This window comes from Plecotus auritus (genome assembly GCF_963455305.1).
Source record: "Plecotus auritus genome assembly, chromosome: 8".
NCBI lineage: Eukaryota > Metazoa > Chordata > Mammalia > Chiroptera > Vespertilionidae > Plecotus > Plecotus auritus.
This window is the reverse complement of record NC_137782.1, coordinates 132,324,389-132,344,569: the sequence shown is the minus strand read 5'-3', so window position 1 is coordinate 132,344,569 and position 20,181 is coordinate 132,324,389. Positions and strand designations below refer to the sequence as shown.

Sequence of the window (20,181 nt, the reverse complement as noted above, 5' to 3'; positions counted from 1 at the left end):
ACTCCATTCTTGTTTAAACTGCCCACACTTTTCTTAGCTCTGTGGTCATCAATAATTTCAATTTCGCCAGTATAACCATGCCTCATCATCAGTTAGAAACTGGACAATGACTTTAGAGCATCCTAAACTGAGTGGCCAGATTATTATGACCACCTGATGTTTGTAGGCAAATTAGTTATAATTTTGCACTGAAGTTGCTAGAGGTTCAGACCATTATAAAAAGGGAAGCAGGTTGTTTACCACGACAATAGAAGTTTTTTTTCTGAAGATATGGGTAAACAACATGATTTAACAGCCTTTGAACATGGGATGATTGTTGGAGCTCGGAGCAATGGAGTGAGTATCAGCAAAACAGCTGAATTGGTTAAATGTTCAAGAGCAGCTGTTGTTAAAGTGTTTAAAGACTGGGCTGTCAGCCGAAAATCTGGGTCTGAACGTGCGAATTGTGGCCGTCAGCGACTAGTCAATGTTAGGGCAGAACGGAGAGTGGCAAGACTGGTACAACACAACAAAAGGGCAACAGTGCATCAAATTACTGCAGATCTTAATCGGGGACCCTCTCAAATGATCTCTGAACACACTGTTTGCCGTACACTGCATCGTATGGGATATGGAAGCCGAAGGCCTGTTCGAACACCTTTGCTGTCTGCAGTTACCAAGATAAAACGTCGCCAATTCACACGGGAACACAAGGATTGGACAGTCGAGCATTGGAAAAAAGTCATGTGGTCCGGTGAATCGCGTTTCCAGTTGCATCATGCTGATGACAGAGTGAGAATTTCGCGGAAGCAGCATGAAAGCATGCACCCCACATGCATGAGTACAACCCTTCAAGCTGGTGGGGGCAGTGTTATGGTTTGGGGCATGTTTTCCTGGCATGATTTGGGCCCTTTAATTTGTGTGGAACAACGTCTGACTAGCACAACATATCTAAGTATCGTTGCTGATCAAGTTCATCCTATCATGTTGATGGCATATCCCAATGGAGATGGCTTTTTCCAACAAGACAATGCGCCATGCCACGGTGCTCGTATTGTGCAAGAGTGGTTTCAAGAACATGAGGGAGACTTTACCTTGCTTAGGTGGCCCCCACAATCACCAGATCTCAATCCAATTGAGCATTTGTGGGACGAAGTTAAAAGAGCCATCAGGCAGCTGGTTCCACAACCATCAAATCTCACAGAACTGGACAGTGCTATTCATCAGGCGTGGTGTCAGATTCCTTGCATCACCTTTCAACATCTCTTGGAGTCAATGCCAAGAAGAATCGCTGCAGTATTGAAGGCAAAAGGTGGCCCAATGAAGTACTGATGGGGTGGTCATAATAATCTGGCCACTGAGTGTATATAATAAAGAGCTAATATGCTAATTAGACCGAACAGCAGAACGACCGTCCGAACGACCTTCCAGACGAAGCCGGAGCTGTGAGGGCCGAGCCCCTTGCACAAATTTCGTGCATCGGGCCTCTAGTGTCCTATAAAGAACATGGCCTTTGCCTCCCTTTCAGCAGTGTTTATACTCTTGAGAGCACCAGCCAGGACATTCACATGCACTATTATGGCAGCACAGAGAGATGGCAGCACAGAGAGATGGCAAAATGAGGATAGGAGGGACCAATTTTGATATCTTTTATTTATTTTTTTTAAATATATTTTATTGATCCTCCACAGAGAGGAAGGGAGAGGGATAGAGAGTTAGAAACATCAATGAGAGAGTAACATCCATCAGCCGCCTCCTGCACACCTCCTACTGGGGATGTGCCCGCAACCAAGGTACATGCCCTTGACCGGAATCGAACCTGGGACCCCCCTGTCTGCAGGCCGTCGCTCCATCCACCAAGCCAAACCAGCTAAAGCAATTTTGATATCTTTTAATACCTCTGACACCCTATACTTCTTTTCTGGCCTCATTTCTTTACTACAACATTTACATGATTTTATTCCGTGTATACTGTATCTACCAAATTAAAACTGGAAACCTGGTGAAGGACCTTATTATTTTCAAAATAAAGCAGTTCCTCAAATATGAAATATCGTCATTTAGTTGAACATCCTTTTGTTATAAGTGATCAGGAGGAAAAAAATTGAGAGGGTGTGGGAAATGGGGACGTCTGTAATGTCAACAATAAACATAAAGAGGGAAAAATCAATTTCTAGTGGGGCCATTGTCATGTGGAGTTTGCACATTTTCCCCATGTCTGCATGGATTTTCTCTAGGTACTACAAAAGATGTGCATGTGAGGTGAACTGGTATGTCTAAACTGTCCCAGTGTGAGTGTGGTTATGAGTGTGCCCTGTGATGGAAGGGCATTCTGTCTAGTATGGGGTCCCTGTGCTGTGAATATGAGCTGCGGGTATAGGCTCCAGCCACCCATGACCCTGAAATGGAGTAAGTGGGTTAGAAAATAATTATCTTGCTTGTTTTTATTTTTTTTTATTTTTTTTTATCTTGCTTGTTTTTATTCATCTTTCTTAAGTGTATGTATAGCTCACATTTATTTCAAATTTAAAATTATTATGAGTATTTTGGGTCTTTATTCAGAAGTTTGGTGATGTTTTTTGTCATCAGAATTATATTGTAGGAAATTAACTCTTGTTTATATCAATTAGCCTATGGAGAAATTGGTTTAGTTATCCATTGTTTCATTTGAAGTCAGTTTCCAAGAACCCATGATGACATTGAGGACTTACTGTATTTTATTAAGAATTTAAGGACATGCCAAAACCGGTTTGGCTCAGTGGATAGAACGTCAGCCTGCGGACTGAAAGGTCCCAGGTTCGATTCCGGTCAAGGGCATGTAACTTGGTTGCAGGCACGTCCCCAGTAGGAGGTGTGCAAGAGGCAGCTGATCGATGTTTCTTTCTCATCGATGTTTCTGACTATCTATCCCTCTTCCTTCCTCTCTGTAAAAAAATCAATAAAATATATTTAAAAAAAAGAATTTGAGGACATTGTTCTACAAAACCATATTATTGCACCTAAAAAGATAATGCTTTAATATCACCTAATACAATGTTCATATTCAAATTTTCCATATTATCCAAACAATGCCTTTAGTAGCTGATTTGTTTCTTCTAGGACAGTGGTCAGCAAACCATGACTCACAAGCCACATGCAGCTCGCGAGCCGCGGTTTGCCGCTCTGTTGACTAATGAGTTTGCCGACCACTATCATATACTACCCTTTACCTCTTTGCACACAATATGCCACAATTGCCTAATCCTCACAGCTTCCAACTACATGGTAACATTTAGTCTAGTCCAGTGGTCAGCAAACTCATTAGTCAACAGAGTGGTAAACCGCGGCTCGCGAGCCGCAGTTTGCCAACCACTGTTCTATGATATAATAAAGGTATGAACTTCACATTTTATTATCCTATATAATAAAAGGCTAATATGCAAATCGACCAAATGGCTGAATGACCAGTCACTATGACACGCACTGACCAGCAGGAGGCAGACACTCAACACAGGAGCTGCCACCTGGTGGTCAGTGTGCTCCCACAGGGGTAGCGTTGCTCAGCCAGCTCACGGCTGGTGAGTGCAGCGGCAGTAGCGGGAGTCTCTTCCACCTCCTCTGTAGGTGGGCAGTAAGGAGCGAGGGGTCCCAGACTGCAAGAGGGTGCAGGCCGGGCTGAGGGACACCCACCCCCTCTCCCCCAGTGCACAAATGTCGTGCACTGGGCCCCTAGAGTCTCATAAGTCTCTTTGAATCCAGAATGGTTTCCCCTACTGCCCTGTTTTCCCAAAAATGTTGACTTCTGACCAGCTGGGGCCAATTTTCTTGTTGCATGTCTTACATTCTTACTGTGTCTACTTGTTTCTACATAGTGTGGTGTAACCAGTTCCTCTATTCCTTGTATTTCCTATAAACTGGAAGACAGAGCTAAAGGCTTGATTGGCTTAATTAAAAATTTGGGGAAAGAATTACTCACAAACAGGTATCTACACGAATAAAAGAGAAATATGCAAATTGACCGTCACTTTATGACATCCACCAGCCAATCAGGAGTGAGTATGAAAATTATCCAACAAAGATGGAGGTGGCCCCGCCCCCCAGCTGCTCCAGGCAGAGTGGCTGGGCGGGGCGGGATGCCTGCTATGAGGGGGATGGCAGGGGCTGGAGGGAGCTACAGAAGCAGCACTCCAGCCGGAGCGAAGATGGAAGGCGGCAGCCTGAGCGAAGGCCTGGGTTCCGGGTGCTGGAGGAAAACTGGTGCCGGCAGCCAGGGGAAGGAAGGCCTATTGCACAAAGCTTTGTGCAACGGGCCTCTAGTGTATTTTATATTGTCTGTGATCCCCTATTAGTAATGCTAAGATTCATCACTGGTTTAAGGTAAAGACAGAGACAGTCTTTTATTCTGAAAGCACCTAAAAATACTTTCTAGGGCTTTAGTTATTGTTGACAGCATTGATTTTAAGATATTCATATTTTCTTTATTTGTAGTCCATACAATAATGGTGCATTTCCCAATCAGTGGCATCTTAAATTAAGTATCATATGTCAGCCCTAACCGGTTTGGCTCAGTGGATAGAGCGTCGGCCTGCGAACTCAAGGGTCCCAGGTTCGATTCCAGTCAAGGGCTCTTGGTTGCGGGCATATACCCAGTAGGGAGTGTGCAGGAGGCAGCTGATCAATGTTTCTCTCTCATCGATGTTTCTAGCTCTCTATCCCTCTCCATTCCTCTCTGTAAAAAATCAATAAAATATATTAAAACAAAAAAAAAGAAAAATAAATAAATACCATATGTCAAAATTCCAATTCAAGACCTGCCTCTTGAAACAGAAAGCACTACTATTACCATTCATCATAACTGTCATTTTTTTTTTTTTTTTTTTTTTTGGTTCACTATTGGGACAAAGAAAAGGAAAAAGAGAAGTGGAGGAAGAAGTAGGAGCAGTAGTTCTCCTTAATAACTGGACAGGACCTGGCGGAAAAGGATGACACAGATAAAGGAATTTTCTAAGATCAAAGTAGTAGAGATGGGAGAAGGAAGGGGATTAACCTAACTCATCCCTGGTTAGGAAAATGAAAGATAAAGAGATTGAATCTGTCAATTTTATATACCAACTCCTTGACAGAACCAGTGGCCTAATGACAGTCCACCTGCTGGGATTAGTGAGTTATCTGTAATCTTGGGGTAGCTGGGAAAATATAATGGCATATAACCAGCCTATCAGGCATGCCAGGGCATGTTTACAAGGGAGGTATTCTTAACTCAAAACAGTGCTTCTTAGAGTAGAAATCACTAGATTGATCCCATTTCCAGGTCTTCAACTTGTCTTATCAAACCTCCCAATAAAAAGTTCTGCTTAGGATAACTACAAAATCCTAAAAATACTCGCCACCACTCTTCAGTAATTGCTCCCAACCCACACAAAGTAGTTGTAGGGAGCACAGATTTCCTATTCCCAAACCAATAGATGCTTGTACCTCCAGGTATCATTCTCAGAAAATGGCAACTTAAATTCAAAGCACTTAGGAGCACTTTGCTTAACAACCTGGATCATAGACTTGACACACCTGGTTAAAAGCAACTTAGTCGTAAGTAAAGATTTCTAAGCCTTATTAAAATGAAACTGAATACAATTTAGCTAACTAATCAAATTATTAAAGTTCCTATGCCTGGTTGAATTTATGTCCTTATGAATAAGAAATTTTACTTCTACTTATTTTTTTCACTTAGCAACTTCAGTATTTTGAGACCCTAAACAGAACTCATCAGTGTTAAGTGTTCAGATTCTCTAAATTTTATACTTTCTCAAACTCCATCTACAATAACAATTAAATTTCATTTATTTGTTTTATTTTTTGTTAATCCTCACGCAGGGATATTTTTTCCCATTGATTTTTTTTTTTCCAGAGAGAGTGAAAGAGAGGGTGGGGCTGATAGAGAAAAAAAGAGAGAGGGGAACATCTATGTGAGAGAGATACATCGATTGGTTGCCTCCCACATGCGCCCCAACCTCGGCTGTGGGTCGAACCTGCAACCCTGGTACCCACCCTTGACTGGAAATCGAACCCACAACCCTCGGTGCATGGGCCAATGCTCCAACCACTGAGACATACCAGCCAGGGTCAATTAATTTCATTAAAAATTTTTTTTCTTATAATGAAAGTTTACAAATTAATTCACCACCATTATTAAAGATTCAAATTACACAAAGGCTACAGAATGAATTGTGAAAATCTCTTTCTTAAGGGGAGATAACCAACATTAATTCAATACACAATGTCCCAATCCTTCAGCTATGAATGTTTTTACATAAATGAACCTAGATATACACTGAGTGGCCAGATTATTATGACCACCCCATCAGTACTTCATTTTGCCTTCAATACTGCGGCGATTCTTCTTGGCATTGACTCCAAGAGATGTTGAAAGGTGATGCAAGGAATCTGACACCACGCCTGATGAATAGCACTGTCCAGTTCTGTGAGATTTGATGGTTGTGGAACCAGCTGCCTGATGGCTCTTTTAACTTCGTCCCACAAATGCTCAATTGGATTGAGATCTGGTGATTGTGGGGGCCACCTAAGCAAGGTAAAGTCTCCCTCATGTTCTTGAAACCACTCTTGCACAATACGAGCACCGTGGCATGGCGCATTGTCTTGTTGGAAAAAGCCATCTCCATTGGGATATGCCATCAACATGATAGGATGAACTTGATCAGCAACGATACTTAGATATGTTGTGCTAGTCAGATGTTGTTCCACACAAATTAAAGGGCCCAAATCATGCCAGGAAAACATGCCCCAAACCATAACACTGCCCCCACCAGCTTGAAGGGTTGTACTCATGCATGTGGGGTGCATGCTTTCATGCTGCTTCCGCGAAATTCTCACTCTGTCATCAGCATGATGCAACTGGAAACGCGATTCACCGGACCACATGACTTTTTTCCAATGCTCGACTGTCCAATCCTTGTGTTCCCGTGTGAATTGGCGACGTTTTATCTTGGTAACTGCAGACAGCAAAGGTGTTCGAACAGGCCTTCGGCTTCCATATCCCATACGATGCAGTGTACGGCAAACAGTGTGTTCAGAGATCATTTGAGAGGGTCCCCGATTAAGATCTGCAGTAATTTGATGCACTGTTGCCCTTTTGTTGTGTTGTACCAGTCTTGCCACTCTCCGTTCTGCCCTAACATTGACTAGTCGCTGACGGCCACAATTCGCACGTTCAGACCCAGATTTTCGGCTGACAGCCCAGTCTTTAAACACTTTAACAACAGCTGCTCTTGAACATTTAACCAATTCAGCTGTTTTGCTGATACTCACTCCATTGCTCCGAGCTCCAACAATCATCCCATGTTCAAAGGCTGTTAAATCATATTGTTTACCCATATCTTCAGAAAAAAAACTTCTACTGTCGTGGTAAACAAACTGCTTCCCTTTTTATAATGGTCTGAACCTCTAGCAACTTCAGTGCAAAATTATAACTAATTTGCCTACAAACATCAGGTGGTCATAATAATCTGGCCACTCTGTACTTTTTTAATTAAAATGTTGACATCGTTCTATGTCAGTACAACACGTCTACCCAATTCTACTTAATGGCTACATACCAATCCATAATAGTCATATTTTACCTAACCATTTCCCTACTGAGATGTCCCTACCTCTTTGAAATTATGAACAATACGGCAATTAAAGTTATACACATCAACTAAATATTTGTCATAAAACACAGTCAATACTACTATAATTGTGGAGGCACATTCAACAGGTAAGACCCCTTTAGAAGTTCAACAGGTAAGACCCCTTTAGAAGATGAAATATTATGAGATAAAATTTTCTACATTCCTAAAAACAAAGTAAAAAATTGTATAGAGTGACACAATGAGGAATTTCAAGTATTTACGTGTTTTCTAATTGTTTAATAATATTCTTCCTATTTACTAATGCTGGTTTGAGTGTCCCCTACTTTGTTGGAAATATATATTGCCAGAGAAGGAGCTCTGTAACACCTCTCCTGTACATTTAACAATCTGGAACTCAAAGCACTATTTAAACACTGTCACCTCCCCAGGGGTCCTCAAACTACGGCCCGCGGGCCACATGCGGCCCCAGGAGGACATTTATCCGGCCCGCGGGGTGCCACTGCCTGTCCTGCTTAGCAGCCGACTTGTCCCGGGCCCGCAGTGCGCACAGGAATTTGTTCATAGTTTTTTTTTTTTAAACTATAGTCCGGCCCACCAATGGTCTGAGGGACAGTGAACTGGCCCCCTGTTTAAAAAGTTTGAGGACCCCTGATTAGACTATCTCTCGCAGTCTACTTATGTCATCTTTCCTGAGAAAAATCATGCACTTCCTGCTCACAAATCTTCAAACGTTTAATCTCTCCCACTTCTCTCTGATCAATCATATCAAACCAGTTTTTCATTATCCTCCCAAGCCAGCTTTTACTCCTGTATCCCTGACACCCTTACAGTGAGGTCCATCCACACACTTCAGGTTCACTTGCAAAATGGCCCTTCCAACAGCTGACCAATCTTGTTAATTCATAGTTTGTCTAACTTTCCCCCGGATATTTTTCTAAAGGCTAGAATCAGACTACTCTCAAATTCCCATTTCTCCCTTTCCAGCTTCTTTCTCAAGATTCTCACTTTATAGAACCGAAGTCTTCATCTTCATCTTAACAGCATAATACATGATATACCCTTATCCTTCTTTCTAAGCTCAAAACAGAAAACATATTCTACATATCTGAACCAGCCTCTCCTGCTCATAACTGTTGATAAGTATGGAGGAGAGACTGTTCTGTGAGGTGACTGCTGCCTGTCCTACAAGCTGGACCCAGACGGCTTTCTGCAATCCCCCCTTACAGACTATCTGATCATAATTAATGTTCACTCTGACATAAATCAGCACCCCCTCCCTTGCCTCCTGTTATGTGTTGGTCCTGGAACAGATTGTTGTCCTGGTCAATGTAATTTCCATACCTGATAGCATTTATATACTCGTACCTGTGACTATCCCCCCACCACTTTTACCCTATATAATTCTCTGGTGCCTGCCAAGTGGCACAGGGGTCCATTTCATCTTACAATCACCCAAGACATTCCTTGGATGTAAGTTTTCCTTAATAAACTCTATTAAATTAACAGATTGGAGTGGCCCGTATCTTTCTTCAGTCTTTCCCTGCCCTCCACTTATGGAGGCAGATTTTCAGTCCTATGGTTTTTCCCTGGGTCTATATGTCCTAACATAAGTGATGCTTCAACTTTGTAAATATAGAACTTTTAAAAAAAATTTTTTTTTTTTAAATTTCAGAGAGGAAGGGAGAGAGAGAGATTGAAACATCAATGATTAGAGAGAAGCATTGATCTGCTGCCTCCTGCACACCTCGCACTGGGGATCAAGCCCTCAAGCCAGGCATGTGCCCTGACTGGGAATCGAAGCGTGACCTCCTGGTTTATAGGTCAGCGCTCAACCACTGGGCCACACTGGCTGGGCTAAATACACAACTTTTTGTTAACATCAAAATATATTGTATCCTATACAATAGTGGGTTGAATTTTTATTATCTAACTTTTATTCAAATTATAGAGATGCTTAGAATATTAATTGATCAATGAATGCCCCATAATAAGTTCACAGCTCATAAATCAAGGACCACAGCTCCAGAACTCAACTTTTCAACTCTATCAGAAATCTCAGTTCCACAACACTCCCTTCCTTTGTTAGTATGCCCTCCTCCTCAACACAAACTCAGGTCCTTCTGCCTTCATATATGTAACATCTCTAATGATTTTATTATAGCCCAATGCAATTAACTTCTCTCTGCAGTATTAAACATGGATGACCTTCTTCTACATTTGCAGATTCTGTCCAAGGCAATACATACTACTTTGGAACTCTTTTGCCTTTAACCACAGGTCTTTGGCCTCTTTTCCTGGCACTTCTATTTCTTCTTTCAAACCCGCTAGCAATAGTTCTCAATTTATTTCTGATTCCATTGATTGTTGGGTAACACATGCCATCAATATCTTTTACAGTGTACAAGTTCTCTACCGGCTGGCACTATTCCTCAACATAAAAGTCATGCCCAATCATCTGGAATGTTCCTGGCCTAACCAGTTTCTCAATTTCTATTCATTCCACTTAGGGGTTGTAACATGGCAATGAACAGGGACTGTGTATTATCACCTACACCTGTTGCATGTGTATTCATTGTTTCCTCAAATCAGACAGCAATTCCTTAAAGGCAATTTCCTTGTTTTAGTCTTCTCTCCAAATGGCAGAGTGCCAAATATAAAGCCATCATTTCAAATATCTTTTAACACTTTCATGGTACCTGAAATGTAGTCAAAAATCCAAGACCACAAAAAGAGAACACTATTTTGCAGATGTTAAATAGGGATGAAGTGAAAGAAAGGTTGCATAATTAAAGGTTTAAGAAATACTGGTTACAGGTTAACAGGTTTATTTTTAGATCTTCTTAGATCCTTTAATCTTGCTAAGTGCAAATCTCCAAAAGCAGAATGTCCCAAACTGGTGTGTTATAAAACTCCTTCCTACCTTTTACTGCTCATTACCAGCACCTATTAACTTCTCCCTTTCCAGGGAACACAATTGAGGAAATGCTTGGTAAGCAATTAATTTTCTTTAACAACTACTTTATATCCAGTATGATTTCTAAGGATATGTTAATAGTACTGGTTTTATGACTCATCCTAGCAGCAAGTCTCAGCATTCTTCAATCACCCCCAAAGTCATTAGACAGTATAATTACAAAAAAACTTTTTAAGGATTCATTTCAGGATACTTTTAAATTGCAGCTGCCTTACTGCTTTTAAATATTATCTCATTGACAAAAAGTCTATTTATATATACCATCATTTATTTTTAAGAAAAACAATAGCAAAAACTGTTAAAAGATGTGGGTAGCTTCAGCGAGTTGACAATCTCTCACCAAAGCCAAAGTTTAAAAAAAAATAACTAAAAAAGAACAAAGTGTATTCCAAAGAACCAAGAATAAGAGGAAGATAAAATAAATTTGGGACATAAACATGCTATTCTTCTCTGGGAAATTCATAACTCTTAGCACACTGAAGTTTCCAAGAAGTCCTCCAATTAAAAAAAAAAGAATACAATTCAACATAGTTTAATCTGTTGCTCCCCAAATTTACTTGACCATGGAAATTTTTTTTTTCCTTAAGCATACCACAGGATTATAGCCTTCATTCCTCTGCTTCAATATTATGCAATGTTGAAATAATCTTAGAAAAATCTAAATAGGCAGCAGGAAATCAGAAGGTAAATCTACATTTTCCCACCTAATCTCATTCCCCACTCAATTTCTCTGTCTAAAAATTTTACTTCAATAATTAAGATGTGGGAGGAAAATAAAGACAAACTTTTGTCCTAACAGTTAACCTTCATAATTAAATTAAAGGGAATAAATTCTAGACCGTATTCCAGATCATGCAAAGCTGTGGTCTGGATAGGGTTAAAAGCAGGACCTCGAAAATAACTCAACTACTAGTTGTTTATTCTTTTTTTTTTTTTAAATATATGTTTTTATTGATTTCAGAGAGGAAGAGCGAGGGAGAGAGAGATAGAAACATCAATGATGAGAGAGAATCATTGATTGGCTGCCTCCTGCACGCCCCCAACTGGGGACCGAGCCCGCAACCCGGGCATGTGCCTTTGACTGGAATCGAACCAGGGACCCTTCAGTCCACAGGTCAATGCTCTATCCACTGAGCCAAACAAGCTAGGGCTGTTTATTCTTTATAACCTGTTTCCTCGGCAATAAAACTCTGGAATGGGGATGTTGGCTAAGTGAAATTCGACATCTAGTCTCCACCCTAAAAGCCTCACTCTAATCTGCACCTTTTCTAAACCAGATCAGGTTTTTTCTTTTATAGTACACTAGAGGCCTGGTGCATGAAAATTCATGCACTGAAGGGGGGGTCCCTCAGCCCAGCCTGCCCCCTCTCACAGTCTGGGAGCCCTCAGAGGCCGGAGGCGACCCGGCGATTAGGCAAAGGCAACGCCCCCATCACACCTCTGCTGCTGCCACTGCTGGCAGCGCAAGCCTCAGCCAGCCCTTGTTACCTGAGCCTCGGGTGGCCCTGGGCAGCTGGGCAGCCAGCATCCAAGGCTTGCCTGTGCCTCGGGCCCACCCTGAGTGGCTGGGCAGCCGATATCTGAGGCTTGCCTGTGCCTCGGGCCAGTCCTAGGCAGCTGGGCAGCCGACATCCAAGGCTTGCCTGTGCCTTGGGCGCGCCATCTTTGAGGGCATGGCAGTCAATTAGCATATTCCCTCCTTATCGGCTGTGGGCACCACCATCTTTGTGAAGGTGTGACAGTCAATTAGCATATTCCCTCTTTATTAGATAGGATACTTTGTCTTCCTTTTCCCCGGAACAACATGAATAAATTATCTACAACCAGATAGCCAGGTACTTAACTAGGTGCACACCTCATCATTCAGGAACAGTTAATTACCAAATGAAGCACACTGGGGATTAACCAGTTTACTACTTCACTGCTCCAAATTAAATTATGTGTTCTTGAGCAAAAGTATATCTAATGCTAAAGTCAACTCGACTAATAATTTCAGAAAGCTATTTAAAGGTTTTCTTTTTGTTTGTTTGTTTTTTTTAAACTACTCTAAATTTAAACATGCTCCTATTTTTCAGAAGCTGAAATTTGCATAAACTTTAATACAGGAAAAATAAAACTAATGAGAATTTGTCACCTCCTGCTCGGTTCTTGCAAAAGGCTACAAAGAGTAAGTTTCCCAGATAGTTTCAATTCCATCACAAGCATACCTCCCTTTCAGAAGTGTTATGTGTTTTTTTCCCAGTCAGGAGTAAGGTTAATTGTAAATTTCAGTAAGAAAGGTAATGATACAATTCTTTATACTGACAATGAATGGCCAAGTTAATACCAATTTTAGTGCAGATCAGTCATTTCAGATTCAGACCATTCCTTTTAGCTAACACTAAAACAACTAAGTCTCAAAACATGGAATAAAATGGCCTAACTTTTTAATTCTTATGTTAATCCTCACCCAAGAATATTTTTCCATTGCTTTTTACAGAGTGGGACGGGGGAAGGGGGGGGAGGGAGGGAGGAGGAAGGGGGAGGGAGGGAGGGGGAGGGAGAGAGAGGGAGGGAGGGAGGGAGGGAGTGGGAGGGAGAGAGGGGGAGAGAGAGAGAGAGAGAGAGAGAGAGAGAGAGAGAGAGAGGGAGAGAGAAACATCGATGTTAAAGAGACACATCGATTGGTTGACTCCCTTCCGGGCGGCCAGGCCCGGGACCGAGCCTGCAACCAAGGATCATGCCCTGGACCAGAATAGAACCCGGAACCATCTATCCCCTGGACCAGAATAGAACCCGGGACCGTCTGTCTATCCACTGAGCCAAACCAGCTAGGGCAGGCCTAACTTTTCTAACTGTTCAGGTAAAACATTCACTAAAGGTAGACCACTATTTTTCATAGATATTTTAAATGGGTGCACATGCAAGTGATAAATGATGTGTGATCTATCGCCATGGTCACTTCTGGGCCTCTTCCACCAGATGATCAGGTCTAACCCCACTCACCAAGTTATTGATTAGCAATGGTTTCTGTTGAGACAGGAGTGGTAGGAAATACGACCATGTGTAATGCCATTGTCATAGCTATAGTTAAAGTTCTGTTCTCTACTGGGCCTGACGGAAAGACAGCAACTAAAAATAAGTATTTTTTAAAAGGTAAATCCTAGAAGAATACAAGGTCAGTTCAAGAGAACCTCACCTGATGTTCCACAGGTTGCCTCACTCACCTGGTGGACTCTTGTGAAGTCACCCCCATCCACACCTCAGTTCCTTCAGCCCTCTCTTCTTTCCCAGTTCAGTACAAACATCTCTCTCCCCTCCCGGTTCCCTTCTCCGCGCCAAGCCGCCCCCTTCACTCCTCCAGATCCTCTCCAGGGCCCGCCCCCCTCTCAGGTACCCTCCTAAGTCCACCACACCCCTCCAGCTCGCAGAGGCCGGCCTCCGCTCCCGGCACCTGCGGCCACCGCGGGACGCCCCCCGCCCATCATCCTGACTTCGCATCCTCCACACTCGCGCTCCCGCCGGCGCCTCAGGCCTCAGCAGTGCCCGCACCGCACCCGAGCACCGCCCCGCAACACGCCCCCCGCCCGCGGCCCCTTACCGCACATGATGCCGGAGGCTCGCTCGGTCCGCAAGGCGAGTGGTGAGCGGCTGGCGAAGTCGGGAGCACACGAGAGCCTGTGGGGCTATCAGCGCGCTTGGAGGTAAGGAGATATCCGCACGACTCCCTCGAGGATGCGACAGCCGAGGTAATGACTCCCTTCTTGGCCTCCGGGACTCGCCAGCAACTGCCTCCTGGCCCCGCCCCTCGGCACGCACCGCGCCGCCGCCGCCTCCACCGCCCGCAGGTCCCATTGGGCTGCGCCCGCGCCGCTCACGCACAGATCCCGCCTCCCCGAGCCGCCCCGCCCACGAGCCCACGCAGGCGTTGGCCTGCTGGCAGCGAGGACGTGGCAGCGCCTCCCGGCGCATCCGCTTTAGGTTCCTGGAGCCGCCCGGCCCGGGGCAAGTAGCGCGAGGAACGGCGCCGCGGGGGAGGAGAGAACTTGTTGGCTGGTTGGGAATGAGGGGAAGATAAGGAAAGAGGATGGGATTGTTAGCAAAGCAAATAACGTCGGGGGCACGCCTAGTTCAATTCTAGGCTCCAAGTTCCGGCACGCCAGGAAGCGGGGAAAGAGGAGGAAGAAAGCAGCCAGCCGGACAAATAAGTCAGAGTGGGAAAGGGACATAGACCTAAAAAAATTTGCAAAGAACTGAAAGGAAAGAGATACCAAAATTCCTGGTTGCAAAGCGCTGTGCAGGTTCTGTTAGTCTTCCAGGTGTCAGGCAATTCAGTTCCCGACTTAGGCACTATGTTATATGCTTGGCCTCCAAAAGCCCTCCGCCCCCATTCATTGACTCCCTAACCCCGTTTTTTTGCAGAAGGGCAGGGGAGACTTCTGCTGGCCCACCTGACAGGACTGTAGGAATTGCCTAGATTTGACAGTCTTACGTTGGACTCATCGACGATTAACTCATTCTATTAATTAATGCACCATTCCTGCCAAGAGAAACTTAATCAGAGAGAGATGATGTTTCTGAGAATTTATTACCTAAGCATTTGCTTTAGAAAGATTTAAATAGTGTCTTTAGTCAAATGTAGATGGTTATCATAACTCTATTAATGACTCTCAGTAGGATCAAATAAAAACTTATACGGCATATAGAACATGGCATGGACTTCTGACCTCAGATGTCTCATCTTACTTCACACTGCTGCTCCTTTCCTACCCCACCTTCCAGCTCTTTACACTCCAATAACGCTGAACAGGTGATCTCTCGGGCCAATATCCTAAAGACTTTTGCACACTTTGGTTACTCTTCATGGAATACACACCCCTTCCCTACTTAAATGCTACCTCTTAGGGAAAACCTTTTTTGTCTCCCCCAGAGAGACGTAAGGACATGCATTAACCTCTCATTCTTTGAGTTGCCCCTTTTAAAGCAATATACTTTGATTTTTTACTTTTGCTTTTTGCATATTCCTCTACTAGGCTGTTTCTTGAAGTTAGAACAAGTGTTGGCATACTCAACACCTGGTATAGAACTTACCACAAAGTAAGGGATCAAAAATGCTTTTGAATGAGTGAAAAAAAGTCTAATGTTCTTAGTAGAATTTACTTTCTATGGCTGGTTATATGATCAAGTGAGCAAAGGGCTTTTCAGTTTTTCTTAGAGGGGGAAAAAATGTCTTTTTATCACTGGCCTCAAAGAGAGGCCAGAAAATGTCACACTGATCAGAGTATTTCTAACATGAAAACCCTTTAATATTTCAGGCCCTTAAACAGGTTCCTATATCACCCAAAGTTTAAAAAACAACAGTGAGCTGTTTGAAAATAGACAACACATTTGGGACATAAACATGCTATGTTTATGAGGCAAAGTACATCTTAGCCTCAGATCCTCATCTAAAAGAGGTTCTGGTAAGCCCTCAGTAATACTTCCAAGATGTCATGGTATGATTACAATGTTTCTGTGTATGTGTTTGTATTGACTTTAGAAACATCGACATGACAGAGAACCATCGACTGACTTCCTTCTGTATGCACCAACTGAGGATCAAACCTGCAACCTGGGTATATGCCCTGACCAGGAACCACACCCAAGACCCTTCAGTGCACAGGAAGACGCTCCAACCAACTGAGCCACACTGGCCACGGCATGATTACAATGTTTGAACAACACCTTTGTAAGCTGCCAGAAATCCTGTAAATGCCACAAAGGAAAGCCAGCAGGACCACCAGAGTGCTCATGCTCAAACTATAATTATCGAATCCCCCTGCTTTCCTCTTGTTTCCATCATGACTATCAATTTGTCTTGTCCATCTCCATTTTACAGCTATTTTGGAAGGTGCTTAATGCACCAGTTGAGAGGAAGAAACTTTTAAGACCAATTATTTTCCCAACTGTTTAGTGCACGCAGACCCAGAGAAAGCCCCGAGAATGAAAATTTACCTCCATAAGTGGAGGGCAGGGAAAGACCAAATAAAGAAGCTGGCCACTCCAGTAAAGTAATTAATAGAATTTATAAAAGGAAACTTAGAAGACATGTCTTGGGTAGCTGCAAGACAAAATGGGTCCCCATGACATTCACTGGCAGATACCAAAGAATTACATAGGGTAAAAGTGGGCAATAATCACAGGTACTAGTACGTGAATGCTAGAAATTAGATGCTTGACCAAGTCAGGACAACAGCCTGTTCCAGGAACCAGCATATCGCAGGAAGCAAGAGAGGCGTGGATTTATGTCAGAATGAATATCAATTCAGACAGTCTAGAAGTCGGGTTTACAGAAAGCAACCTCTGTTCTGGTCCAGCTCTAGCACACAGGAGAGGCAGCGGTCACGTCATCTAACAGCCTTTCCACCTCACCAACCCACTGAAACAAAGAGCCCTTTGTAACCATGTGCCAGTCCAGACACTGACACAGAAGCATTTTGTTTGACTGAACCCCATCTACACAGAGCTTTGCCTGAGCTGGACCTTTGGAAATAAGAGCTGCAGAAGGAAAAAATAAATTACCTAGGAATGAATGGGGACATTTGGGTCTTATTCAAACATCTGAGGAAATGGAAAGGATTTTCTCTCTGATCAAAAGTTTTGAACAGAATTGAAAAAATAAAAAGTGATGATGGTATGTCATTTATTGTCTCTTTATGCTACTCGATTTCCCAGATTAGTCCTATGAAATCTAATGGTTCTCAGCCTCCTCCTTGCCATGCATCAGGGCTTCTAGTTGTCATTTCTAAAGAAATGAAGAACCATAATTGAAATAGCTGTATAAGATTATCAACTTTCACATTTTTGATTTTTGTTATCCCTTAGCTGACTCCCAATATAGTAATAAAATTGTTAAAATTAAAAAGGCCTGCGTGGCTCAGTAGTTGAACATTGACCTATGCACCAGGAGGTCATGGTTGGATTCCCAGTCAGGGCACATGCCTGGGTTGTGGGCTTCATCCCCTGTGGGGATCATGCAGGAGGCAGCTGGTCAATGATTCTCTCTCATCACTGATGTTTCTCTCTCCCTCTTAAATCAATAAAAATATATTTTAGGAGAAAAAAAGCAACAATAAGTGCATAAATGGAATAACAAACTGATGTTTCTATCTCTCCCTTCCCCTCTCTAAAAATCAAGAAAAATTTTAGAAAAAGAATACTATCTCAAACTTTCGTATATTTGCATTTGCCCTTTTTTGAAGCATCAAAAAGGGTACCAGATGTTAAATAGGCCTTGACTATAGAGGACTAGTCATTTACAAAATGTGATTACAGGAGACCAATAAGTTTCCTGTCCCAAATTACCTCCACTCCTTGGTTATCACATGCCTAAAGTCCACCTGTACATATACATATATTTAATGCAGAATACCTCCCTCTCCCCTAGGAGATCTACATTTAAGTCATTATGATCTATTAACACTTTAGAGTGAATTTATATGATTACTTTTCATTTCCATACCAGGTGTGAAAAGGTCACCGAGGAAAAGTAAATTTTGAAGGGAAGATAATTCTGAAATCAGAAGGAAGGCAGACCTAGACAGATTACCTCGATTGATGGCACTGGACAAGAACATGACAATATAAGGGCCTGTGGAACTGAGTATGGAAATGCAGAGAGTGGGTAAGATATGGAAGAAGGAATCAGATATGAGTTAGCCAGGGGCTCTGGCCAGGTAGGTCAGTTGATTAGAGAATCGTCCTGATACTCCAAAGTTGTAGGGTTCAATCCCCAGTCAGGGCACATACCAGAATCAACCAATGAATGCATAAATAAGTGGAACAATAAATCAATTTCTCTCTAAATTTTTTTTTAATTTTTAAAGAGATAAGTTGGCCATAAAAGCAAACTTTATTCACTGTGACAGTTAATTTTTTTATGTCAATTTGGCTCAGCCACAGTGCCCAGATATTAGTCACACATTCTGGATGTGTCTGTGAGGGTACTTTTGGATGATATTAACATTTACATTGGTGGACTTTGAGTAAAGCACCTTGCCCTCCATAATGTGGGTGGGCCTAATACAATCAGTTGAAGGCCTGACTAGAACAACAGACTCACCTCTCCAGAGCAGGAAAGAATTCACCAGCAGGGCTGGACTTGGACTGCAACATCAGCTCTTCCCTGTCTGCAGCCTGATATCCCACCCTGCAGATTTTGGACTTGCTAGCCTCCATGATTGCATGAGTCAATTCCTAGTTTATAAAGCAATTCCCAGAGTGTAAGCTGAATTCATCTATAATAGCTCAGGAAATACATTGTCCAAACTCACTATCTGGTTCTGTGAATCAAAGGACAAAAATAAAAACTTCAATCTTGACATTCACAACTGCTGGAGTTCTTCTTGTTTCCATCCCTATCTTAATCTCTGTACTTTTGGAGACCAGAATTCCAGAGATGCAATATACCCATCTTTCTTTTCCTGATATTGTTTGTGAAATGTTGTCTCTAAATTACTACAGAAAAAGGAGAGAGGATAATTTGCTATGTAGGCTATCTAAAAAAGCAGTACTCCTATAGTAGAGAGATAACTGTCCAAATTTCTGGCATGGCACAGACTATAACTCTCTGAGTCAGAAGCCAGTAAAAGGACTAAATCAGCTTCTCATTTTTATTTCAGAGAGATTCTGCTTCATAAGGTAAAGCCTGAGCATGCTAAGGCAATTTTTCTCAATTCAGCCTGCACTGTCTTATAATTAATTGAATTTTTTCTACATTCTGGAATCTGTTTTTGTTTTAATCAGTATTCAGCATTATGATTTGTGTGTGCATGTGTGTGTGTGTTTGTTCTTTGTCTCAAACCCACAATGGGCATGTACCCTGACCAGGAATCGAACTGACCACCTTTCAGTGCATGGGACAATGCTCAAAGAACTGAACCATACCAGCCAGGGCAGCCTGATATCATTTTTAAACCAGAATTGTTTAGTTGGGTTTTTTTCAACAAGATAAAAGTTCATTAAAAATAGTTTCAAACATCTCACAAAAGCTAAGCCATTTAGAATATTTTTAAAAGTATTCTCCCTATTCACATCTGTATTTTAAAATAAATAAATTAGATGAGGTAAAATGTATTTTAAACTGCTTCAAACATTATGCAAAGAATTAACCATGAAAAATGACTAACAAAAATAAAAATATCCCTGAATAAAATCCATGTGTACAGAAAATGATTCAGGATACTATAAATAACTCATATGAGGTAAAGCCAACATGCACTATTTATATATCATTCTTTGAAGAAAGAGCATATTTTATTAATCTGCAGTTCCTTAGCAGTTAATAATAAAAGCAAGGTATATATTATCAATAAGTCTGATTGCTGGGCCCAAAGAAAACTCAAAATATTTTAAGGTGAATTTGTTTCTTTTTCATTTGATTCCTCTTCCATAACCTAGAACCAAAAAAAACAAAAACAAAGAGAATTTAAGAATTAGGAAAATAATTAGAAATTGCTATTTTATTGTTTTTAACATTACTTCCTTACCTAAAATACTCTATTCTATAACAATGCAAGTCAATAAAAAGAAATCTATCAATAGCCCCAAAGCACAAGGTTTGCATCATAACCTGGTATCCTAACA

The 20,181-nt window shown here is 42.0% G+C and overlaps 2 protein-coding genes across 4 annotated transcripts in view; both read right to left on the bottom strand.

Annotated features, from left to right (window-relative positions):
- GFPT1 (glutamine--fructose-6-phosphate transaminase 1) overlaps positions 1-14,403 on the bottom strand; it is a 67,060-nt gene extending 52,657 nt beyond the window's left edge. For both annotated transcript variants that reach the window (XM_080686439.1, XM_080686440.1), the window contains exon 1: positions 14,159-14,403. In XM_080686439.1, the coding sequence (XP_080542565.1) occupies positions 14,159-14,165 (7 nt within the window). In that variant the 5' untranslated portion in view covers positions 14,166-14,403. The remainder of the gene's footprint in view (positions 1-14,158) is intronic.
- Positions 14,404-15,127: 724 nt separating this feature from the next.
- NFU1 (NFU1 iron-sulfur cluster scaffold) overlaps positions 15,128-20,181 on the bottom strand; it is a 40,413-nt gene continuing 35,359 nt past the window's right edge. Inside the window, exon 8 of one of the 2 annotated variants that reach the window (XM_080686723.1) lies at positions 15,128-19,991. In XM_080686723.1, coding sequence (XP_080542849.1) covers positions 19,947-19,991 — 45 coding nt within the window. In that variant the 3' untranslated portion in view covers positions 15,128-19,946. The remainder of the gene's footprint in view (positions 19,992-20,181) is intronic. The other variant, XM_080686724.1, reaches the window with a different exon arrangement.